Source organism: Schistocerca serialis, chromosome 1 (genome assembly GCF_023864345.2).
Source record: "Schistocerca serialis cubense isolate TAMUIC-IGC-003099 chromosome 1, iqSchSeri2.2, whole genome shotgun sequence".
NCBI classification, from domain to species: domain Eukaryota; kingdom Metazoa; phylum Arthropoda; class Insecta; order Orthoptera; family Acrididae; genus Schistocerca; species Schistocerca serialis.
The window spans coordinates 370110521-370137104 of NC_064638.1; the positions used below are offsets into that span (position 1 = coordinate 370110521).

Sequence of the window (26584 nt, forward strand, 5' to 3'; positions counted from 1 at the left end):
AGGCATTGGCGTCGGATGTTGTCTTTCAGCATCCCTAGAGATGTCGGTCGATCACGATACCCTTGCGACTTCAGGTAACCCCAAAGCCAATAATCGCACGGACTGAGGTCTGGGTACCTGGGAGGCCAAGCATGACGAAAAGTGGCGGCTGAGCACACGATCATCACCGAACGACGTGCGCAAGAGATCTTTCACGCGCCATCTGTCGGACATTTTGTGAACTTTGTTTTTTTTTTTTTTTTTTGTTCTAATAGAACACCATGTCATTCCAAGCATGTGTGTCAATTTTTACCTCTCTATCTGAATTATTCCGTGGTTTATTAAGTTTTCAGATTTATACTGACTTTTTGATCACCCCGTACATCCATCGTACCAGCACCGAGTACTGGTTGCTCCACTCAGCTGTCTCGTACCACATGCCTGGACGAGTGGGGGAACCAAATTTAGAGTCATCAGATGTTCCTCGATAAAGACTGTTTTATGTAAACGAAGCAAAATTACATCCGGGTGTTTACCTAATTTCTCAGTAAGTCCGAAAGCGTACAAAATTAAAAAGCACGATTTTTTGATTTCGATGTGTTCTCCGCGTCTTTCTCATTCGATTCTAAGGAAACAATTCAATTAAAAAATCGATTTTTTCATATTTACAGTCTCACATCAAACTTTCAAGATTGACTGGTTTTATTGAAGCTATTGCCCACAGTTAGTGTGATACTTCGAAAATAAGAGCCGGCCGGTGTGGCCGAGCGGTTCTAGGGCCTTCAGTCTGGAACCGCGCGACAGCTATGTCGCAGGTTCGAATCTTGCCTCGGGCACGGATGTGTGTGATGTCCTTAGGTTAGTTAGGTTTAAGTAGTTCTAAGTTCTAGGGGACTGATAACCTCAGATGTTAAGTCACATAGTGTTCAGAGCCATTTGATCCATATGAAAATAAGCAAAACTCTGGGGAAATTTTGAAAAGCCTGCAGTAAATAATGTAGTCGCTGGCCAGTGTACATTTAGTGGATTTTATGTCATACATTGCTCAATACAAAATGTAGCCAGAATATCGAAATGGCTTTTAACACTGGAAAAACAGCCATATCTATTCCCAATCCCGGGTAAATAATTAATATATTTTGATGATTGGCCGAGACGAGCTACGATGTGCCACGTTCGACGCTATGCAGAGTTGTGGGTCATTTTTCTCTTTTAGTCTGTAACTTATGATGCCAGTTACAGTCACATTTAAGCTCACATTGCATTTAGAGTTATGTCGATTTTAAAACAAGAGATAGACAATCGCATATCCAGTTTCAGTTATATACTTTATATGTCATTTTTCTTGTCTGGACCAATAGTTTCAATCACTAAACAGTCAGTACCCACTGCTCCTCTCACACCGATAGTAAAATCGTCACATTCCGCCTCAAAACTCTCCAGTACTCGGTGCTTCGAACCCTCTGCTGGGATTTTCTGGTGAACAGTGTTCGGCCACCTGGGGACACGACAAAAATCATTAACGAGATCCCAGCAGAGACGTCAAAACGTTTAGTATCGGAGAAGTTTGAAGAGGACTGTGACGCGGCCTAACTATTTAGACGATTTTACTAATACATCTACCGCACCAACTCGAAACAGAAAAGGACGTATTTTCTCGGCGAATAAAAACGTTTTCGCCTGGTACGTGGGCCCCAACGGAGGCAGTAACGCTTTTATTACACGGTGAAGTTTTTTTCCCCTTCCAGCTTCTTGCGGCCAGTGGCTGCAAACGGCAACATCATTAGCTCTGCCGCAGTTTCGTTCCTGACAGTTCACACCGTTCAGATAACTCACGCCGAAACTAACCAAAAGGATGAAATATTTTTCCAAAAGACTCGAGCTCGGTCCTTGAACTTTTTCGTTGCTCCAAGAACAATTTTAAGAGAAAGCTGCCATCGACCGGAGGGTAGGTTTTAACAACACAGTGCTTTACTAGGCATGGTTCTATTGGAGTGATATGCCGTTGCCTTCTTCCAGCTTTCGAACTGACTTGCACAGCTCCTTACAGGGCGACCTACAGTTTAACGAGAACTCCAAATTACAGTAGAAACGGTATTTTTCACCTTAACAAAACACTGCCACGGGCTGAAAGAGGTGATAAATGGCAGATCAAAATAGTAGGACTATGTGGGTGTCGATACCGTGATATTTGTATCAGTAGTGTGGCACATTGCCTCAGGGCCACACTGCCGCTTTGAACAATTTTATCAATGCAAAATAACACGGATCAAATGTGAATCACTTTCGAATGCCTTTCATAATATTCGTGAGGACCGTGAAAAGTGACTATTTTTCTTAAGCTGTTTTCAAATGGTTCAAATGGCTCTGAGCACTATGGGACTCAACTGCTGAGGTCATCAGTCCCCTAGAACTTAGAACTAGTTAAACCTAACTAACCTAAGGACATCACAAACATTCATGCCCGAGGCAGGATTCGAACCTGCGACCGTAGCGGTCTTGCGGTTCCAGACTGCAGCGCCTTTAACCGCACGGCCACTTCGGCCGGCAAGCTGTTTTCTTTGTTGGAGTTTACAGAGATCTTCTCGGATGTGAACCACGGTAGACGCATCGATGGCTGAAGCTCTCTTAAGTAAGCTTTGGTAGACTACATCGTGTGCTTTCGCAGAAACCCACATCGAACTTCAGTCAACGTTGGACACTTGCCTTCACGGAGTAAGGAAGTACTACTTTTAACTAATGTGATCAAAGTTAATAGCATCAGAGGGGACGTACCAACTAGCAAAAAATCCATTGGATATGACGGGAGCTTTGCCAAGCTAGGTCAATAAAATTTATTCCCAAACTAGCTACGACAAACAAATCAGATAAAAAAAAAGAAAAGGCAATGGATTGATATGTAACGACAATGTTCACGGGCGACCACTAACATGCTACAAATATGGTTCAAATGGCTCTGAGCACTATGGGACTTAATATCTCAGGTCATCAGTCCCCTAGAACTCAGAACTACTTAAACCTAACTAACCTAAGGACATCACACGCATCCATGCCCGAGGCAGGATTCGAACCTGCGATCGCGCGGTTCCAGACTGAAGCGCCTAGAACCGCCCGGCATGCTGCAAATATGCCGGGAATAACACTCTACATGCCTGCGGTGTAAATCTCACGGAAATCATTCCAGCAAGCAACTACTGTTGAGGCTTGTAAGCCACCCGCTGCCGGTAGCTTGTAGTCTCCTAATCCTAATGAGTCGATTCAGTTAGCATCCATTATTCTTTCTTGTCCGCCACGACAAATTTCTTCCATATCTGACATATTACTATGACCAAAATTCAGTAAAGGAGGCACTTTCTCTATCCGTCACTCGATTCCGACATGAATGCAGACGACGTCTCCCTGCAGCTGCGCGGAGGCGTTTTCAATCACAAGCGCCGTTAGCGTCGAATGGATTCGCAGGACATCTTTCTGGCGAGAGCTGCCTAGCAAGTTTTAGGGTTAAGAATCGCTTCTACGCTACATTCATTGGGTGTGCTACCGTTGACTTCCATGAAGTTTCCATAGGATGAATTTTGCACCTTATTTTTTATGCTATCTCAAATTGTTTCTATTAACAGGAGGAAAATAATCTGTACGCTGCTCAAAGTGAATCCTGACAATAATCTATTTAAGTACCTTTAAGATCCATATTATTGCGCCGAAGGGCAGTCAAACTCACAGTTATATGGTGTGTGCAGATTCGCGACACCTCCAGAGAAAATGGTCAGCCATGTCGTCCCCTTAATCGCTCTTCAGTTCACGGCTGTTTCATATGAATGATCTGCAGGACGTCCGCGGATGTCCTGGAATCGTATATGGCAATCTACAAGTGCAAATCGTTCCCTGGAGTTGCTTTTTAGACCAACGATATTAGCCACTTATTGACGTATAACGGCAGTGGCAAATGCCGTCATTGGAATCGTACGTAAGTTCATCAATGAGTACACGTGATTATATGAAAACAGCGCGTTACACTCAAGCGAAAAAGGTCATAACATAGGATTTGTAGCCGGCCGGTGTGGCCGAACGGTTCTAGGCGCTTCAGTCTGGAACCGCACAGCTGCTACGGTCGCAGGTTCGAATCCTGCCTCGGGCATGGATGTGTGTGGTGTCCTTAGGTTAGTTAGGTTTAAGTAGTTCTAAGTTCTAGGGGACTGATGACCTCAGACGTTAAGTCCCATAGTGCTTGGAGCCTTTAAAAAAAATAAAAATAAAAATAAAGCATAGGAGCACGTTGCAGAACATGCACTGGCGTTCGTGGTGATCATAGGCCCTAATTAATAACGGTATCTCCGCCTTCTGTAATGTCCAGGTGACCATCGCGAATCGTGGTGACTTCTGTGTAATTATTGTCTTTGCAGAGTCAAATGGCTCTGAGCACTATGGAACTTAACATCTGAGGTGATCAGGTCCCTACACTTAAGAGCTACTTAAACCCAACTAACCTAAGGACATCACACATCCATGCCCGAGGCAGGATTCGAACCTGCGACCGTAGCAGCAGCGCGATTCCGGGCTTAAGCGCCTAGAATCGCTCGGTCACAACGGCCGGTCTTTGCAGAGTCATTTCCGTTCGTCTCATTGCGTATTTCTTACAGCTGCCAGTTGTACCATGCCGCAGCAGTTCTTCCTATGTGTAGTCCAAGTTTTATCGAGCTAGATTACTCGACAGTGACTCATCATGTGAAAGCTACTTTCGCCCGTAAGTTTTGCACACCAGTGTAAATCCCTATTTTTAACGGCATCCGAGAGCTCTAGAAGTGAATACCGAAGTGCAGTTATGTAAAATTCGCTAGCAGTTAAAACTTCTCACAATAGCAGAAAAACTAACTCCTCCCGAACAGGCCATGAAGGTCCAACGGTACCGACCGGCCACCGTGTCATCCTCAGCCCATAGGCGTCACTGGATGCGGATATGGAGGGGCATGCTGTCAGCACACCGCTCTCCCGGCCGTATGTCAGTTTCCGAGACCGGAGCCGCTACTTCTCAGTCAAGTAACTCCTCAGTTTGCCTCACATGGGCTGAGTGCACCCCGTTTGCCAACAGCGCTCGGCAGACCGGATGGTCACCCATCCAAGTGCTAATCCAGCCCGACAGCGCTTAACTTTGGTGATCTGACGGGAACCAGTGTTACCACTGCGGCAAGGCCGTTGGCCCACTATAGCAGAAACGTGTGCTAAATATGAAGGCCAATGCAGCTCACACATCACAGTATCCGTCCCGCTCTGGGATATTTACTTGGCAATGGAGATGAAGTGACGCTGGAACCTCTTTAGGCCTTCAGATTCACCAAGTCAGTCGGCTGCCTTTTGTGAAAACTTTCAGTGTCAGTGTTAACAAGTGTTACATAATTCGGCCCTTATTTTCGTACAGCAAGGAATGGAGTTACACAAGACAAGAAAGGAGGAAAATTTACCATGCACATTAGAATATGTGACAGCCATCTTAAACGTTGTGGAAAATATGAGGTCTAATCGGGATTTGAACACCGGATCGTCAGCAGACTGGCGTCCACCCAACAGCTATCACGCCACGAAAGAGTATTAATGCAGTCCATTTAATAACACGATTACGCGGTCCACAGCGCGCAATACCTCCCACATTCGCCAACTTTGCGAGTCGGGCAGTATTTCAGCGTTCGAGAAGAAGGCGGTAATGGTGAGGAATGCAACTCGCGGTTTTATGGCGTCCTGGATCGGCGGCACGCCGGGCCGCGACATTCCGCGGAACAATTTATGCCGGCAATAAAGCGAGGCGAGTGGCGGCGCTACGGGTAGAGGGGCCAAGTTGGCGCTCCGCTAGCACCGAACCCCAAACGGCGGGCGCTGCGGGGTTATCGCGCCGTGCATTACGCCCAAACTCGGCGGGCGGAAACTCTTTATACAGGGCACCGGCACCGCATTTTTAAGCGAATAGTACTGAAAGAGCGCAGGTTATGCTGTTACCCGAAAACACCAGCACTTCCGGTTCCACTAAAGCTGACGGCACAAAATATATGTCAAACCCTTAACATAGTATACTGGTCACTTTGGAGAGGTGCTTATGGTGTAGAACTGGTATCAGGCTGGCGTGTAACGCCTCAACGCTGAGGTACACGGGTTGGACAAATTATCGAAACACCACAAACACAATACACTAGCATGCCTAATATGGCGCAGGAAACCGCTGGCGTCCAAAACTGCTCCCAGTCGATCCAGGGTAGATATATAGAGTTCCTGTATGGTTCTCAAGAGATTCTTATACCATTCGTCCTATCAAACAGAGGAAAGTTCAGGTAAAAGGTTGTTGTGATCACACACACCCTACTGTGTAAAGTAGACCACAAAGGCTCAATAATGTTAGGGTCTGGTGTCTGTGGTGGGCAGGGAAGTTGCGACAATTCATCCTCCTGCTCATGAAACCCATCCTGGAAGATGCGAGTTGTATGAACAGGGGTCATGTTTTGGAACAAAGCATCAACATTTGGGAACAATGTACCACGGGATGCATGTGATCAGCGAAAATGGTCACATAATGTGACTTTGCAGAGTAGCCATAGAGCCCATGGAGTACTAGGATGTGGCTGGCCGAATCATTATCGCACCCCGGCCATGTTTCACTACTGCGACTTAAACTCGGCCAGAAGTTGGAAGAAGTGTGAAACGGGAGTCTTCCGACCAAATGACATTGTAAGTGGGCTGCTTCTGTGTTGGCAGCGCTGTGTAGAGCTTTGCATTGGATCCCTGACTGCGCTTTCTTTGTAAGAGACTCTGTGGCTGTTTGGAGTCGTTGGAAGTTGGTCGCCAGCAGTGATGGAAGTACAGGGTTATTACAAATGATTGAAGCGATTTCACAGCTCTACAATAACTTTATTATTTGAGATATTTTCACAATGCTTTGCACACTCATACAAAAACTCAAAAAGTTTTTTTAGGCATTCACAAATGTTCGATATGTGCCCCTTTAGTGACTCGGCAGACATCAAGCCGATAATCAAGTTCCTCCCACACTCGGCGCAGCATGTCCCCATCAATGAGTTCGAAAGCAACATTGATGCGAGCTCGCAGTTCTGGCACGTTTCTTGGTAGAGGAGGTTTAAACACTGAATCTTTCGCATAACCCCACAGAAAGAAATCGCATGGGCTTATTTCGGGAGAGCGTGGAGGCCATGACATGAATTGCTGATCATGATCTCCATCACGACCGATCCATCGGTTTTCCAATCTCCTGTTTAAGAAATGCCGAACATCATGATGGAAGTGCGGTGGAGCACCATCCTGTTGAAAGATGAAGTCGGCGCTGTCGGTCTCCAGTTGTGGCATGAGCCAATTTTCCAGCATGTCCAGATACACGTGTCCTGTAACGTTTTTTTCGCAGAAGAAAAAGGGGCCGTAAACCTTAAACCGTGAGATTGCACAAAACACGTTAACTTTCGGTGAATTGCGAATTTGCTGCACGAATGCATGAGGATTCTCTACCGCGCAGATTCGCACATTGTGTCTGTTCACTTCACCATTAAGAAAAAATGTTGCTTCATCACTGAAAACAAGTTTCGCACTGAACGCATCCTCTTCCATGAGCTGTTGCAACCGCGCCGAAATTTCAAAGCGTTTGACGTTGTCATCGGGTGCCAGAGCTTGTAGCAATTGTAAACGGCAAGGCTTCTGCTTTAGCCTTTTCCGTAAGATTTTCCAAACCGTCAGCTGTGGTACGTTTAGCTCCCTGCTTGCTTTATTCGTCGACTTCCGCGGGCTACGCGTGAAACTTGCCCGCACGCGTTCAACCGTTTCTTCGCTCACTGCAGGCCGACCCGTTGATTTCCCCTTACAGAGGCATCCAGAAGCTTTAAACTGCGCATACCATCGCCGAATGGAGTTAGCAGTTGGTGGATCTTTGTTGAACTTCGTCCTGAAGTGTCGTTGCACTGTTATGACTGACTGATGTGAGTGCATTTCAAGCACGACATACTCTTTCTCGGCTCCTGTCGCCATTTTGTCTCACTGCGCTCTCGAGCGCTCTGGCGGCAGAAACCTGAAGTGCGGCTTCAGCCGAACAAAACTTTATGAGTTTTTCTACGTATCTGTAGTGTGTCGTGACCATATGTCAATGAATGGAGCTACAGTGAATTTATGAAATCGCTTCAATCATTTGTAATAGCCCTGTACTGTTGGGCAGTTGAAGGTAAACAGCCAGCAGTGATGGATGTTAGATGTGAGAAGTTATTGTTGATGGAGGGTAGAGGTCTGAAGTGTTGGCGTAGGCTAACGATCTGTACATCTTCGACTTGGAATTGAATATTATTCATGATTATATACCTTTGTACTAGATGTCATTGACGATTTATAGTCGTGCCTGAACTGGATGTCACATTATTAAGGTAAAAAAATACATTATTTGGCTTGCAACAAAATCTTTCCGTTGCTAACCACATGCCTATTAGTAGTTAGTGGCTTTAGTAGTTAGAATCTTTTATTTAGCTGGCAGTATTGACGCTCGCTGTATTGCAGTAGTTCGTGAAATGAAGATTTTTGTAAGTTCTTAATGAAATGTATAGGTTATTGTTAGGATTTCTTTTTAGTCAGGGCCATTCTTTTGAATTATTTATTTGAAGTCAGGTTATTCTTTTCTTTGAGCAGTCAGATTGCGTTGCGCTGGAATATTGTGGGTCAGTGCTGACATGATAAAAAAAAAAGTAAAGAGAAAGTAGGCTCGGTACGTTCAGTTTTACTCAGCTGTTCCAGTATTAAATAACGTAGAAGCAGAAAAGAATTTTAAATAAAAAACTTTCAACATTCTTCCATTGTTCCGTTGTCCAAGTTTTATGTCTTCAATAACACGTTTCTGTTACGGACATTTTAATCAATGATGGGTGGTTGTGAAATTCCTGCACGCCCTATAGTTCTCTGGTTGTGCAGCTCCCTTCACGTTGAAAGGATTCGCGAGTGCGACACTCAAGTTCCGCAGCGACTTTCGCAGCAGTCGTCCTCTTATTTTTCGCCGCAATCCTCTTCAATGACCGTCAGTCACGATCATTCAACACACACTTTTGTCCACGTCGTGAGTTAGCGGAGGATGTTTTTCCGCTTTCTCTGTATGCGATATAAATCTTCGATGCCGTGTCTCATGAAACGCGAGTCTCTTCTGCTCCCTTGGTTACGAAAGCACCCACCGTACAAGTACCAACAATTTTCCCAATTCAAAATTCATTTAGGTTCGATGTAATGCTTGTACAACTAAAGAGAACACTGTTCTGACTTCTCACCACGACTGACACTAGCAGTGTACGAGGACATTGTGTTTCCATATTTTTGTCCAACACCAGTAGATTGTGGCAATGAGAGGCATATTTAGCAATCGGTTGTATGAAATCAGCATAGGAAGCTAGGTGGACATGGAGACGTGACAAAATGGCAGAAAGGAGCTATCGTGCTTGGATGTGACCGTGACGACTAGCTCATTTCAGCAACGGCAAAAAAAAATTAAGCACATCTTAAAACATTACTGTCTATATACTTTTGTATGTTACTGAATTGGAAAATAACACCCTTAGACAGTTCTTAAAGTTATGCGTCGTTTTTCGATTTGCCTGACATCTGTCAGATGCATCCACACATATGTACGTATGCACCACATCTCCTCTTAAATCGCTGGACAGATTTCAACCAAACTTGCTACACGTACCACTTACTGTCCGTAGTGGTAAGAACCACCTTGCCTATCAATGGGGTCGGGTTGAAAAAGTGTAGCCCGTGACGCACGAATGTCGTCTTTATTCATCCAGTATTTGAGAATGAAAGCACTTAATGATAAACTTTATGGATAATTTAAAACCTTAACGAAATTTTTTTTCGCTGACAACTCCCTCAAAATGATGAAAGGGAAAAAGTTTATCGCTAACTGCATTCTCGCTGTTCATGCAGTAAAACTGCAGCATCAGGAATAACGTTTAAATTTATTACTTCTTTGGTACGTACTCAATTCACCACACATTTCGCAGACAGTATCCACACATGCTGCTGAATGCACCTACAAAATTTTATCATTGTACGAGAAATGGTTAAGGAGATATGACGTCATAAACGTTGACTTGTAAAAACAGAACTGCAGGGTGAAATTTTCTAGAGATACACGCGACCTATGTGTACAAATAAGAGTGAAATACGTTAAATATATGTGAAACACCTGACATATGGGTATGTGAGGAAAGCTCTTCCTAAACACCTGGATTCATTTCATTTCAACCGAACAAACAATACTGCTTGCTGTCCAGAATGAAGTACTGTAGGATACGAACCTGTAATTTCCTACTGTGGTAGGGAAGAGAGAAGGGAGATAGGAGGAGATGGACAGAGAGAGATGCAGGTGAAAATGGAAGAGAAAAGGAAGAGGAGGAGATGGACAGAGAGAGGAAAGAGAATAAGGTGGGCAGAGAGAGGTGGAGAGGAGGAGATGGGCAGACAGACGGGCGATAGGATTAGATTAGATTAGATTAGTACTTGTTCCACATATCATGAATACGACACTTCGAAATGATGTGGACCGTGTCAGGTTAATAAAAGGTGTCTATACAAGATATTACATTACACAAAATATTACATGACACTCAATAATTTTTTTTTCTTTTTGTGGAGACTGGGAAATTACCCAATTACTACACTCCTGGAAATGGAAAAAAGAACACATTGACACCGGTGTGTCAGACCCACCATACTTGCTCCGGACACTGCGAGAGGGCTGTACAAGCAATGATCACACGCACGGCACAGCGGACACACCAGGAACTGCGGTGTTGGCCGTCGAATGGCGCTAGCTGCGCAGCATTTGTGCACCGCCGCCGTCAGTGTCAGCCAGTTTGCCGTGGAATACGGAGCTCCATCGCAGTCTTTAACACTGGTAGCATGCCGCGACAGCGTGGACGTGAACCGTATGTGCAGTTGACGGACTTTGAGCGAGGGCGTATAGTGGGCATGCGGGAGGCCGGGTGGACGTACCGCCGAATTGCTCAACACCTGGGGCGTGAGGTCTCCACAGTACATCGATGTTGTCACCAGTGGTCGGCGGAAGGTGCACGTGCCCGTCGACCTGGGACCGGACCGCAGCGAAGTACGGATGCACGCCAAGAACGTAGGATCCTACGCAGTGCCGTAGGGGACCGCACCGCCACTTCCCAGCAAATTAAGGACACTGTTGCTCCTGGGGTATCGGCGAGGACCATTCGCAACCGTCTCCATGAAGCTGGGCTACGGTCCCGCACACCGTTAGGCCGTCTTCCGCCCACGCCCCAACATCGTGCAGCCCACCTCCAGTGGTGTCGCGACAGGCGTGAATGGAGGGACGAATGGAGACGTGTCGTCTTCAGCGATGAGAGTCGCTTCTGCCTTGGTGCCAATGATGGTCGTATGCGTGTTTGGCGCCGTGCAGGTGAGCGCCACAATCAGGACTGCATACGACCGAGGCACACAGGGCCAACACCCGGCATCATGGTGTGGGGAGCGATCTCCTACACTGGCCGTACACCACTGGTGATCGTCGAGGGGACACTGAATAGTGCACGGTTCATCCAAACCGTCATCGAACCCATCGTTCTACCATTCCTAGACCGGCAAGGGAACTTGCTGTTCCAACAGGACAATGCACGTCCGCATGTATCCCGTGCCACCCAACGTACTCTAAAAGGTGTAAGTCATCTACCCTGGCCAGCAAGATCTCCGGATCTGTCCCCCATTGAGCATGTTTGGGACTGGATGAAGCGTCGTCTCACGCGGTCTGCACGTCCAGCACGAACGCTGGTCCAACTGAGGCGCCAGGTGGAAATGGCATGGCAAGCCGTTCCACAGGACTACATCCAGCATCTCTACGATCGTCTCCATGGGAGAATAGCAGCCTGCATTGCTGCGAAAGGTGGATATACACTGTACTAGTGCCGACATTGTGCATGCTCTGTTGCCTGTGTCTATGTGCCTGTGGTTCTGTCAGTGTGATCATGTGATGTATCTGACCCCAGGAATGTGTCAATAAAGTTTCCCCTTCCTGGGACAATGAATTCACGGTGTTCTTATTTCAATTTCCAGGAGTGTATATCCAAAAATTCATCTAATGAGTAGAAGAAGTTGCCATTAAGAAATTCTTTTAATTTCCTTTTATGTGCTGTATGGCTATCTGTCAGACTTTTGATGCTATTAGGTAAGTGACCAAAGACTTTTGTGGCAGCATAATTTACCCCCTTCTGAGCCAAAGTTAGATTTAACCTTGAGTAGTGAGGATCATCCTTTCTCCTAGTGTTGTAGCCATGTACACTGCTATTACTTTTGAATTCGTTCGGACGGTTAATAACAAATTTCATAAGTGAATATATACATTGTGAGGCTACAGTGAAGATCTCTAGCTCTTTAAATAAGTGTCTGCAGGATGCTGTGGGATGAGCTCCAGCAATTATTCTGGTTACACGCTTTTGTGCAATGAACACTCTTTTACTCAATGATGACTTACCTCAGAATATGATGCCATACGAAAGCAGAGAATGAAAATAGTCGTGGTAAGCTAATTTACTGAGATGCATATCGCCAAAATATGCAATGACTCTAATAGCATAAGTAGCTGAACTCAAACGTTTCAGCAAATCTTCAGTGTGTTTTTTCCAGTTCAACCCCTCATCAATGTATACACCTAGAAATTTTGAATGTTCCACCTTAGCTACCGATTTACGATCGAAGTCCATATATGTATATATATTAATGGTGTCATTCCATTTACTGTGTGGAACTGTATATACTGTGTTTTGTCAAAGTTTAATGAGAGCCTATTTGCATAGAACCACTTAATGATTTTCTGAAAAACATCGTTTACAATTTCACCAGTTAATTCTTGTCTGTCGGGTGTGATAGCTATACTTGTATCATCGGCAAAAAGTACCAGCTTTGCATCTTCGTGAATATAGAATAGCAAGTCATTAATATATATTAAGAACAGCAGAGGACCCAAGACTGAACCTTGCGGCACCCCATTCTTGGTTGTTCCCCAGTTTGAGATATTACCAGTTTTTTGCATATTATGTGAACTGTTTATTTCAACTTTCTGCACTCTTCCAGTTAGGTATGATTTAAACCATTTGAGCACTGTCCCATTCATACCACAGTACTTGAGCTTATCTAGAAGTATTCCATGATTTACACAATCAAAGGCCTAAATGGACAGAGAGAAAGAATAGGAGGAGATGGGGAGAGGGGAGAGGAGAAATGGACAGAGGGGGGAAGGAGCAGATGGACTTAGTGGGGCAGAAGAAGATGGACAGAGGGGAAATGTGCAAGGTGACAGAGAAGGGGAAGAGCATATGGAAAGGGAAAGGAACAAGGAGGAGATAGAGCCAGGAGGGATGTAAATATGGACAAAGAGAGGGAGGAGGAGGCGGCAAAGGAGGAGATGGACAGAAAAGGGGGGAGAAGGGATAGACAGAGAGTGCGGGATAGAGGAGCCGGACTAATAGAAGACTGGAATAAATACAGTCCCCCGCAAAGCCCGGATAGTCAGCTGGTATTACTATAAAATACGACAAAGAACTGCGAGCAGCACGAATAGTTGATTCGGTCCGCATTTTGACGACCACTGGCAGAGAGTGCAAGGTGAGTTCGCAGAACCGTGTACTCACCCGTAGAGGAGCGCTGCGCCTGCGATGCCGCCGCCGCACTGCGCCGCGACGAACATGGCGGCTCGCAGCACGGAGACGCGCCGCGTCGCCAGCAGAGCCGCCGTCACCGCGGGGTTGGCGTGCGCCCCTGCACACACAGAAGCACAGCCCGCGTCACCACACCTGCCACGCACACTAGCAACTGGCACGCACCGCGCAGCAAACTTATGGACGAGTCGCAGAAGCTCGTAACGCCATCTACTGGCGTTGGGTGCTCACGTTTTACCCGATACACGCAACTACACTACTGGCCATTAAAATTGCTACACCGAGAAGAAATGCAGATGATAAACGGGTATTCATTGGACAAACATATTATACTAGAACTGACAGGTGATTACATTTTCACGCAATTCGGGTGCATAGATCCTGAGAAATTGGTACCCAGAACAACCACCTCTGGCCGTAATAACGGCCTTGATACGCCTGGGCATCGAGTCAAACAGAGCTTGGATGGCGTGTACAGGTACAGCTGCCCATGCAGCTTCAACACGATACCACAGTTCATCAAGAGTGGTGACTGGCGTATTGTGACGAGCCAGTTGCTCGGCCACCATTGACCAGACGTTTCCAATTGGTGAGAGATCTGGAGAATGTGCTGGCCAGGACAGCAGTCGAACATTTTCTGTATCCAGAAAGGTCCGTACAGGACCTGCAACATGCGGTCGTGCATTATCCTGCTGAAATGTAGGGTTTCGCAGGGATCGAATGAAGGGTAGAGTCACGGGTCCTAACACATCTAAAATGTAACGTCCACTGTTCAAAGTGCCGTCAATGCGAACAAGCGGGAACCGAGACTTGTAACCAATGGCACCCCACACCATCACGCCTGGTGATACGCCACTATGACGATGACGAACACACGCTTCCAATGTGCGCTCACCGCGATATCGCCAAACACGGATGTGACCATCATGATGCTGTAATCAGAACCTGGATTCATCCGAAAAGAAAGACGTTTTGCCATTCGTGCACTCAGGTTCGTCGTTGAGTATACCATCGCAGGCTCCCCTGTCTGTGATGCATCGTCAAGGGTAACCGCAACCATGGTCTCCGAGCTGATAGTCCATGCTGCTGCAAACGTCGTCGAACTGTTCGTGCAGATGGTTGTTGTCTTGCAAACGTCCCCATCTGTTGACTCAGGGCTCGAGACGTGGCTGCACGGTCCGTTATAGCCATGCGGATAAGCTGCGTGTCATCTCGACTGCTAGTGATACGAGGCCGTTGGGATCCAGCACGGCGTTCCGTATTACCCTCCTGAACCCACCCATTCCATATTCTGCTAACAGTCATTGCATCACGACCAAAGCGAGCAGCAATGTCGCGATACGATAAACCGCAATCGGGATAGGCTACAATCCGATCTTTATTGAAGTCGGAAACGTGACGGTACGCATTTCTCCTCCTTACACGAGGCATCACAACAACGTTTCACCAGGCAACGCCGGTAAACTGTTGTTTTTGTATGAGAAATCGGTTGGAAACTTCCCTCATGTCATCACGTTGAAGGTGTCGCCACCGGCGCCAACCTTGTGTGAATACTCTGAAAAGCTAATCATTTACATATCACAGAATCTTCTTCCTGTCGGTTAAATTTCGCGTCTGTAGCACGTCATCTTCGTGGTGTAGCAATTTTAATGGCCAGTAGTGTATTAAGTACCGCGCGGTAACATATTGGCAGACCAGACACTGAGGCATGCATACCTTCTGATACCTCAAAAACCTGGAAAATGAATTCGTGGCAGAGGGCGTCGGACAACTGCGGAAAGGCCTGTTGGCTATATCCTATCTTCGTCAACATCAGGGAGACGTTAAGGATGAAACATGTCAATCACAACCGGGACGTGGTTCATTTCTAAGCTCGCCATGAGCCATATGCCACACATTAGGTGCGTGTACATCTTGGTCAGGTGGCTGATGGTGCGCCGCGCGGACTGGCCGCGCTGTTACAGGCGCCATCTCACTAATCGTGCGGCCCCTCCCGCCGGAGGTTCGAGTCCTCTCTCGGGCACGGGCGTGTGTGCTGTCCTTAGCGTTAAGTTAGTTTAAGTAGTGTGTAAGTCTAGGGACCGATGACCTCAGCAGTTTGGTCCCTTAGGATTTCACACACATTTGAACAGGCTAAGGTCCGTGTGGGAAGAGAGGAGTTCCAGAATACGTACTTTTCTACTGTGGCCGTTGATCGCAGGAAAGACGATTAACACTCTCGCACGACGGCATAACACCAGTCACTTAGAAACCAGACATTGTGGACCGATCTCAACGACTGTGCAGACAGAATATCTAGACCGCTGCACAGATAGTACAGGCTGGTTATACGTAACTAATCTTTTGCTAGTTGAGACGACAGTCACGAAAAAAGAGTGTGCACAGGACACTGAAACATTGCGGAAACATTTGTAAGGACATACGGAAGAGAAATAACGAATAAACCATTGATAGAATCACATTTTAATTTCCACTTGAGAGGGTGACATTTGTTAACTGCATACAATGTCTACCTACAAAAGCTGCTTACTTTGACGACCACCTGCATCCACGACAGCCTGGAACTGCATTAGAGATTATTTTAGTGCTTCCCGAAATAACTGTGGACCGTGGGACGTTCAGCTGTCGCAACACCGATCATGAACTGCTTGAAAATCGCACACTGCGTCCAGCATTCTCAGAAGTGGAAGTGGCAGCACTAACTTCTTCAACAGTTTGTGGCGCAATTGGCAGTCGGCTTTTCCCAGGACCAACTCCCAAATCGTCAGTTAATTCGAACTTCCGAATCACATCCTTCAAACCCGGTGCGGAAAGAGGATTTCTCCGCATTCATTTAACACGTCGATGCTCGCGAAGAGCAGCAACACTATTTCTGTTGTTTCGATAAAACATCCCTGCTCACTTTGTCCGGACCCATGTTGACTGCCTGCAGTTGTAATGCACACTGAATCTTGTGTTCCAAACGTAAGTCACCGCGCCAGTACAGGCGCCTAACGACAAGTCGTCACACTAACATTACTGACAACAGAAAGCCGGCAGCGCAGTGTGACCATCATTCCCATAAGTTGGGCACCCATACGTTGAGTAGTTTTTCGTCTACAATGCCTCAAGTACCGAAAGCTTAGTTATAGCCAACCAGTACTTCCAGTGACGACAGTAAAAACAGGCCGGCCGTTGTGGCTCAGTGGTTCTAGGCGCTTCAGTTCGCAACCGCGCGACTGTGACGGTCGCAGGTTCGAATCCTGCCTCGGGCATGGATGTGTGTGATGTCCTTAGGTAAGTTAGGTTTAAGTAGTTCTAAGTTCTAGGAGACTGATGACCTCAGATGTTAAATCCCATACTGCTCAGAAATTATATTAAATACTAATACAACAGACAGTTCAGTTGTTAAAATCAATCCTTGATTTCAGCTGTTGTTGTTGTGGTCTTCAGTCCAGAAACTAGATTGATGCAGCTCTCCATGTTACTCAATCCTGTGCAAGCTTCTTCATCTCCAAGTAACTACTGCACCCTACAACCTTTCTCAATCTGCTTAGCGTATTCATCTCCTGGCCTCCCTCCCTGTAGTTTGTGCTTGCTTTCAGCCGTTCGCAGTACCAGCACAGCAAAATCGTTTTGGTTAATGTAACAAGACCACATCACTCAATCATCCAGACTGTTGCCCCTGCAACTATTGAAAGGGCTGCTGCCCCTCTTCAGGTACCACACGTTTGTCTGGCCTCTCAACAGACACCCCTCCGTTGTGGTTGCACCTACGGTACGGCTATCTGTACGCTAAGGCACGCAAGCCTCTCCACCAGAGACAAGGTCCATGGTTCATAGAGGGCCGGGGGGGGGGGGGGGGGGGAGAGGGGGGGGGAGTTAGAATTTAAAAGCATTAAACTCCCAAGGGACCTTGACTGCTGTGGCGATATGTGATCAGTGTACCTTAAGGATTATATTCCATTAAATAACCCGAGTTTGGGCAGATATTTTATGGCTCTTCCCGAAAGTTCAACAGTCTCTCGTCGGAGAGCAGCGCACAGATTATTTGCTCACCTGTCTTCAGACGATAAATTACAGCTTCCTTCTTTCTGTGGTACACCATAGAAGAAGCTCTCCTTAAGCCACACGATGCACATTGAAAGGTTTTTCCGATATTTCCGGAACGTGATGGGCGGTCAGCCAATAGTCTGTGCCATGCTTCCTTTGGAAAGATTTCAGCACGTAGCTTCTGTGGCCGTCTCTGAAAATTTTGCAGGGACCTAGCCTCTTAGCCACCTTAATTCCCGCTTTGGAAATCGTAATTTCAGGCGTAAGGCATTGGGTTTCAGGTAGAATGTGCACCCCCCACCCCCCTCCCCCGCGTGTGAATTCATGTAATATTCACACTTACACAAACACATACGTACACGCGCGCAGCCCTAGCCTGCAATCTCCCGAAACACGATGGGGCAAAAGAGCTACCACTGTACAGAAAGTGAATTATTAAAATTCCTCGTCCATTAAGCCAGAGGAAATTCGGAAGGCTAATAAATATTACCGGTAAATATGCCCCTCGCAGCAGCACCCCAAATAAAATACGAGTGAAACCTTAATAAGTGCGTGGAGGCTATTAAGGCGGCTGCAAGACGGCGGCAGGTAAATCTTCTGTAGAAACGTACGTAATTAAGGTTAAAGCGCCGCGCCGTCCGCTGCTACCAATTCTGCTAAATACTCCAGAATTTTTACTGCGCAGCTTAATTAGGGTGCCAAATGGTATTCGTCCACACTCTCTCGACTACAATTGGCCGCTAATGCCATGCTCGCTGGCGAACTATTTTGACTGCCCCGTGAGAGCTGCGGTAATTGCGCAGTATTCGACTCTTTTCGATTTTGTGGGTCGTTGTAAGAAGTGTAATTCTATATCTGTCTTTCTTTTGGCTCCAGGATCCATATTAAGACATAAGGCAATAATTACGAAAGCACCAATTACTCACACAAGTTTAGACCTTAAATCGTACCGCCGAAAACTAAACAGTGACATTAATTGTTTGTGTGGAAAACATGTATGATTTCGCTGCCATTTAACCTAAATTGCCGTCCGGAGTGGCCGAGCGGTTCTAGGCGCTACAGTCTGAAACTGCGCGACCGGGCATGGGGCATGGGTGTGTGTGATGTCCTTAGGTTGGTTAGGTTTAAGTAGTTCTAAGTTCTAGGGGACTGATGACCTCAGAAATTAAGTCCCATAGTGCTCAGAGCCATTTGAACCATTTTAACCTATATTGTGCGTTTCCCTCATGATGTATTAGTACTGCCGAAGGTATAATTAAACAATACGATGAACCCAAAACGTACTCTCATCTTATTGTGTGACCAGTGAAACAAATTCGCGTACGTCGGAGTATGAACTGGTGTGTTTTAGATGCCTCGAGGTACATAAATTGGTAGACAACTAATTTACCAAGATTTTAATTGTTACACATATAACAGAGGAAGGACTTTTTGATTACATAGGCAACATCGGACGTTGCAAAAATGTTGTTGTTCATGTCAGTTTTCTGAAACTATCTGAAAATTTGGAAATTTGTGGTACGGTCTATGGGACCAAACTGCCGAGGTCATCGGTCCCCAGGCTTACGCACTACTTAATCTAACTTAATCTAACTTACGCTAAGGGCAACACACACCCACGCCCGAGGGAGGACTCGAACCTCCGACGGGGGGCGCCGCGCGAACCGTTACAAGACACCTCAGACCGCACGGCTACCCCACGCGGCAAAAAAAAATCTGAGAACTACAGCGCAATGCCTATAGTTTCTATCAACTTCAAATGTTAGCAGAAACAGGGTGGTTGCAAACAGTAATTTAATAGGTACTGGGAGATGAAGCAGCTTGCACAGGATAGGGTAGCATGGAGAGCTGCGTCAAACCAGTCTCTGGACTGAAGACCACGACAACAACATGAAATACAAGTACACAGACTGTTAATTACTACAGTATGTAACACGTATCGGAACAGCTCACTGCACCTTGAAAATAAATTCTCCTTTCAGATGCCCCCCGTCTGACTGAATGCAGTGCTGAAGGAGTTATGGAAAGGTTACCATAACACGCCTTATCATACCCTGCTAAATGGCGCTTATTTCACGGTGAATGACAGTCTTCAAGTTTGTCATCTGTCTCCAAACTGAAAAAGACCCTTTGCTACCCGTAGCCCCCACAGGAAGAAATGCGAAGCTGTTAAATACGGGGGACTGGGTGGGCACATCTCCACAGCGGGATATTGCCACGGCTTTGCAAACGTTAGTCGGAGTATAGCCATACTCTAGCGTGCTGTGTGAGCCGCTGTAACCAAATGTTATTGAGCAGCCCTCCTCCCTGGTATTCGGGGAATATGGGAGTTCTGAAACATACACATACACGTCCGGCGTCATCCTCGAAAAGAAAGGGACCAGTAAAACCACACATGCCAGCTGCACATCATACCACAACTTTTGGACTCGCCTGGGGCTTTTCATCCAAATGTCGAGAGTTTTCTCGAGACCAGTATCGGAAGTTTTGCTTATTAACACATCCAGCTGTGAAAAAGTTTGCTTCGTCGGATGTCAACGGATGGAGAAACACTTGCTCTCAGTTACTCATTGCAAGAATATACGTGCAGTTGGCGAGTCTGTTTTGCCAGTCAGTATCTCTGAACGCTTGAACCGCCTGCAGTGGTAAAACTTGAAATAATCCAACAAGCGGCCGACTTAACGTCGCGACAGTTGTAATATTTGTGCACCTCGCCGTGCCGAAAGTTTGGGACTGTGTGCACGTGGTACGGGCTCTCGCTTCAGGTTCTCACCCGTTCTTCCCGGCCGGTCACTGCCGATTCAAAACACTATCAGTCGCCGCCTACTGCCTCGCCTACCTGAGAATGCTGTGCCTTTCGGGTACGGACAAATGACGGTCATCACCCTCGTGATAGAAGCAAATCGGATAAATGTTTTCACCGCCGCTTTTCGCGTCTGCGCAGACTACCGCTGCGTGGGTTACTACTTACCCAGTTCCTTACTATTCGCGGCTTCAACGCACATGTGGTAATGATTACCAACTGCAGTTGGTAATACAATGAACAACTTATCAGAGCTGTACTGTCCTATGCTTCTTCATTCCGAGCTTTTCAGCTTCTAAAACCTCGACATCGACGGGACATTAAACCGCAACCAACCTTAGACATTTCTTGCAGCACGTAAGCACTCTTTTTGTCCTATGATTGTAAACTAAATCCTGAACCCCGCTCCTCTTGAATGAGAGACTAATGTGCCAACCACCCGCTCCTTGTAGACAGTAAGACGGCATATTCCGGATGGGTTATGTGGGTGCCGGAACATTGTCGTTTGACGTTGAAGTGGCGCATCCACCCACCCAGCGGATACACTGTTACCTTCTGATGGTGGTTTGATTTGATGTAGATGCACTTATTACTGACTCGTGATATTCACAGTAAATGTGATATGGCACCTACCTGGAAGTTCGCTGAGTGACAGGGGAGATGAAGACTTAAAGGTGGAAGGGGTAGCCAGCCAACTAAATTTCTTTGTTAAGAACTTTTCTTCTAAAAAGTGTTAGCCTTGTGCGTTAGATGAAGGCTAAATTTAATGACTATGCGCAGTGCGCTTTGTCATGTTCGTGTTTCTGATGAAAATGAGAGAAATAACGAAGAGAGTGTAATTGGATGAGCCATTGCTGTCTAACAGAACCATCCCGTCCCCCGAGTTTAACGTCCCCATCCGACAGTCTCCCATGCGCTCGCTCTATGAAGTCCTGTCCAGAAGGAAGGAACGTTGGGGTTTGACGTCCCGTCGTGAAGTACAAGCTCCTACTTGACAAAGTCATTGATCATATAGCTTCTAAAGAAACCATCACGGATTTTGCCTTAAATAACTCAGAGGGGTATTTTCTAAATGGACGCACTTATAATCTGAACACCCTCCTTCTGATTTGAGTACTATGGATGAAACACGTCTCCACATCGCTCGACTAACTGCGCAGAGGTTCAAGATTTAATTTAGTGCAGACTCTGATAACTTCGAGACAATACTCCGCTGAGAAAAATTTGTTTCACAACCTGTTTAGGAAACGACTATCACCGAAAAAGAAAAGAGATCTTTCGAATGCGCATTAGCTCAGTTGGTTAACAGTCTCTAAAGAAATCGTTCGCAGTCTAGCTGAATGGATCATCTTGGGATACGCGTGAAGCGATTAGGAGAAAGTAAGGACAATCTAAAATGGATGACTGGACGAGTATTCCATTCTGGCAGCGGTTGCAGCGTCGTAATCACAGTGTCAGCAATGTCTGCTATGATAGCTGTTAAAAGAGACGAGGGCCTTCTCGACTTCGGAACCAGAATGCCCCACTGATTCAGGGACCACCACATTAATGAGCTTTTGTATCTTGACCGTCCACTACAGAGGTGCAACATTTAGAGACACCACGAGTCTCGCCCAACTGTCTGTCACGATGCCCCACTTTCCGTTTCTATTAGCGTAAATTCATTAGTCATTGTTGTTGTTGTTGTTGTTGTTGTTGTGGTCTTCAGTCCTGAGACTGGTTTGATGCAGCTCTCCATGCTACTCACTGTATCCTGTGCAAGCTGCTTCATCTCCCAGTACGCACTGCAGCCTGCATCCCTCTGAATCTGCTTAGTGTATTCATCTATTGGTCTCCCTCTACGATTTTTACCCTCCACGCTGCCCTCCAATACTAAATTGGTGATCCCTTGATGCCTCAGAACATGTCCTACCAACCGATCCCTTCTTCTAGTCAAGTTGTGCCACACATTTCTCTTCTCCCCAATCCTATTCAATACCTCCTTATTAGTTATGTGCTCTACCCATCTAATCTTCAGCATTCTTCTGTAGCATCACATTTCGAAAGCTTCTATTCTCTTCTCGTCCAAACTATTTATCGTCCACGTTTCACTTCCATACATGGTTACACTCCATACAAATACTTTCAGAAACGACTTCCTGACACTTAAATCTATACTCGATGTTAACAAACTCCTCTACTTCAGAAACGCTTTCCTTGCCATTGCCAGTCTACATTTTATATCCTCTCTACTTCGACCATCATCAGTTTTTTGCTCCCCAAATAGCAAAACTCCTTTACTACTTTAAGCGTCTCATTTCCGAATCTAATTCCCTCAGCATCACCCGACTTAATTCGACTATATTCCATTATCCTCGTTTTGCTTTTGTTGATGTTCATCACGAGTCATCGTATCTGAGATGGAACCTCACAGAGAAATGACCAAGTGGTGCCCAGCTTTAAAGACAACACGGGTGAGTGGCACTCTGGGCCTGAAGAGCCGGTGTGTGTAGGCAGACGCAGCGCCAGACGGGCTTCACGTCGGCTGGCAACGGCCACACGGGCAAGGCGCGAGGCCCGGAAGCAAGGTCCGTGGCCCGCAGCCACCACCTGCCGCTTCACGCCAGCTGCCGCGCGGCGCGCACAGGCATTTGACTGTGGCCTTCGCCCGCCGCTGCCCCACTGTGATCTCGCCGGTCACTGCACGCATCTCCCGCGCAGCTTTCATTGCGTCTCAGAAAACAGTAGAGCGTGTACCATCTGATCAAACTGTCTACACTACTGGCCATTAAAATTACTACATCACGGAGATGACGTGCTACAGAAGCGAAATTTAACCGACAGGAAGAAGATGCTGTGATATGCAAAAGATTAGCTTTTCAGAGCATTCACACAAGGCTGGCGCCGGTGGCGACACCTACAACGTGCTGACACAGGGAAAGTTTCCAAACGATTTCTCATACACAAACAGCAGTTGACCTGGTGAAACGTTGTTGTGATGTCTCGTGTAAGGAGGAGAAATGCGTACCATCACGTTTCCGACTTTGATAAAGGTCGGATTGTAGCCTATCGCGATTGCAGTTTATCGTATTGCGACATTGCTGCTCGCGTTGGTCGAGATCCAATGACTGTGAGCAGAATATGGAATCGGTGGGTTCAGGAGGGTAATACGGAACGCCGTGCTGGATCCCAACGGCCTTCTATCACTAGCAGTCGAGATGACAGGCATCTCATCCGCATGGTTGTAACGGATCGTGCAGCTACGTATCGATCCCTCAGTCAACAGATAGGGACGTTTGCAAGACAACAACCATCTGCAGGAACAGTTCGACGACGTTTGCAGCAGCACGGACTATCAGCTCGGAGACCACGGCTGCAGTTACCCTTGACGCTGCATCACAGACAGGAGCGCCTGCGATGGTGTGTGTACTCAACAACGAACCTGGGTGCACGAATGGCAAAACGTCATTTTTTCGGATGAATACAGGTTCTGTTTACAGCATCGTGATGGTCTCATCCGTGTTTGGCGATATCGCGGTGAACGCACATTGGAAGCGTGTATTCGTCATTGCCATACTGGCGTATCACCCGGCGTGATGGTATGCGGTGCCATTGGTTACACGTCGCGGTCACCTCTTGTTTGCACTGACGGCACTTTGAACAGTGGACGTTACATTACAGATGTGTTACGACCCGTGGCTCTACCCTTCATTCTGTCCCTGCGAAACCCTACATTTCAGCAGGATAATGCACGAGCGCATGTTGCAGGTCCTGTACGGGCCTTTCTGGATACAGAAAATGTTCGACTGTTGCCCTGGCCAGCACATTCTCCAGATCTCTCACCAACTGAAAACGTCTGGTCAATGGTGGCCGAGCAACTGGCTCGTCACAATACCTCAGTCACTACTCTTGATGAACTGTGGTAACGTGTTGAGGATGCATGGGCAGCTGTACCCGTACATGCCATCCAAGCTCTGTTTGACTCAATGCCCAGGCGTATCAAGCCCGGTATTACTGCCAGGGGTGGTTGTTCTGGGTACTGATTTCTCAGGATCTAGGCACCGAAATTGCGTGAAAATGTAATCACATGTCAGTTCTAGTATAATGTATTTGTGCAATGAATACCCGTTTATCATCTGCATTTCTTCTTGATGTAGCAAATTTAATGTCAAGTAGTGTATTAGTGGACATTAATATGGGGTGTGTCCACCCTTCGCCTTTGTGACGGTTTCAACTCTGCTGGGGGCAGTTTCAATGAGGTGTCTGAATGTTGGTGGAGGAACGGCACCAAATTCTTCCTCAAAGCTTAAACCAAAGCAGATAGTGATTTTGGACGCTGAGGTCTGGAGTAAAGTCGACCTTCTAACACATCCAAAAAGAGCTCTCTTGGATTCTGGTTGGGATTGTGAGCAGGCCAGTCCATTCCAGGAATGATACTGTCCAGAGACTATTTATTGCCTTGCAGATGCTGCTTTATGACAGGGGTGCGTTGTCATGCTAAAGCAAACCATCATCTTCTCCGAACCGTTCCTCCCATATATGCAGTATACACTGTTGTGAAATGAATGCACATCCTTGCACATTTTAAAGTGCAATACGCGAACCACAAGCAGACCACAAAGATCACCCTCTTACCATAACACTACATCCTCCGCACCTCGCTGTTGGCACTAATATGATAGCAGGTAATGGCCGGCCGTGGTGGCCGAGCGGTTCTAGGGGCTACAGTCTGCAGCCGCGCGACCGCTACGGTCGCAGGTGCGAATCCTGCCTCGGACATCGCTGTGTGTGATGTCCTTAGATTAGTTAGGTTTAAGCAGTTCTAAGTTCTAGGGGACTGATGACCTCAGAAGTTAAGTCCCATAGTGCTCGGAGCCATTTGAACCATAGCAGGTAATGTTATTCAATAAAGAGTTTGTTTGTGTGGCCATCTTCCGCAGCAAGCATATAAATACTTGTTTTGTAAATAAAACTGCCTTTCCTGCTGCTAGTTACTTTATTTATCCCACACGCGTTTCGCCTTCTCCTGTTCTGAGGCATCATCAGTGGGACCTATAACGATACAGTTTTGTTAATTATAGATTATCAAACAATTCACTTCGCGATTTTTTGTAAAAAAACGTAATTACTCACGATTTGCTGATGTGCATTTCCTCACATCTGGTCTGGAGGTCGAGCTACCACTTTTATCACTGCCATATAATCACATCTTTGTGTTCTCGCCTTCCACACACTGTTCACCATGTTTCTCTTTTTTTTTGTGGTGGACTATTGTTCTTTTGTCACTCGATACAACTATTACAATGTTATCCAAGCATTCGCCAAAGTGATACTCTTCCATCGGGTTGCCACAGCGCATAGCGTGGTTCATCACTCTTAACTCATTCGTTTCCCACTGATCCACTGTACAGAGGCGTCACTCTTAACACCACCTCAAGCGTCACTCAGCAATGACTACAGTAATGCGTGGCTTATGAGGCAATACTCGACCGTCGAAACCCATTGTTTATTAACTCCCTACGCACAGTGACAAAACTCGTAAGATACGTCCTAATATCGTGTCGACCTCCTTTTGCCCGGCGTAGTCCAGCATCTCGTCCTAGCATGGAGTCGACAAGTCGTTGGAAGACCCCTGCAGAAATACTAAGCCACGTGGCTTTTATAGCCGTCCATAATTGCGAAAGTGTTGCCGACGCATGAGTACGTCTGCGAACTCTCGATAATCTTTCATATATGTCCGATAGGATTCACGTCGGGACACCTGGGTGTCCAAGTCATTCTCTCGTATTGTCCAGAATATTCTTCCAACCAATCGAGAACAATTGATGGCCTGGTGACATTGCGCACCGTTGTTAGCGAACATGGAGTCTATGAATGGCTACAGATGGTCTCGAAGTAGACGCACATAACTATTTCGTCAGTGGTGGGTTCAGTTGGCCCAGAGAACTCACACGATTCCATGTAAACACAGCCCACACCATTAGGGATCTACCGATATGGTCAGGAGCCAAGGAGAGGCGATGCGGGTGATATCGTGGTGTTAGCAAAGGCACTAGCCTCGATAGCCTGCTGCCATAGCCCATTAACACCGAAGTTCGGC

General features: G+C 46.6%; 1 protein-coding gene and 1 pseudogene across 2 annotated transcripts in view; both read right to left on the bottom strand.

Annotated features, from left to right (window-relative positions):
• The window catches only part of LOC126470527 (neurogenic protein big brain-like), a 301068-nt gene that overhangs the window by 254004 nt on the left and 20480 nt on the right, over positions 1–26584 (bottom strand). For both annotated transcript variants that reach the window (XM_050098449.1, XM_050098459.1), the window contains exon 2: positions 13644–13770. In XM_050098449.1, coding sequence (XP_049954406.1) covers positions 13644–13770 — 127 coding nt within the window. The remainder of the gene's footprint in view (positions 1–13643; positions 13771–26584) is intronic.
• LOC126429781 (5S ribosomal RNA) lies at positions 5057–5174 on the bottom strand (annotated as a pseudogene).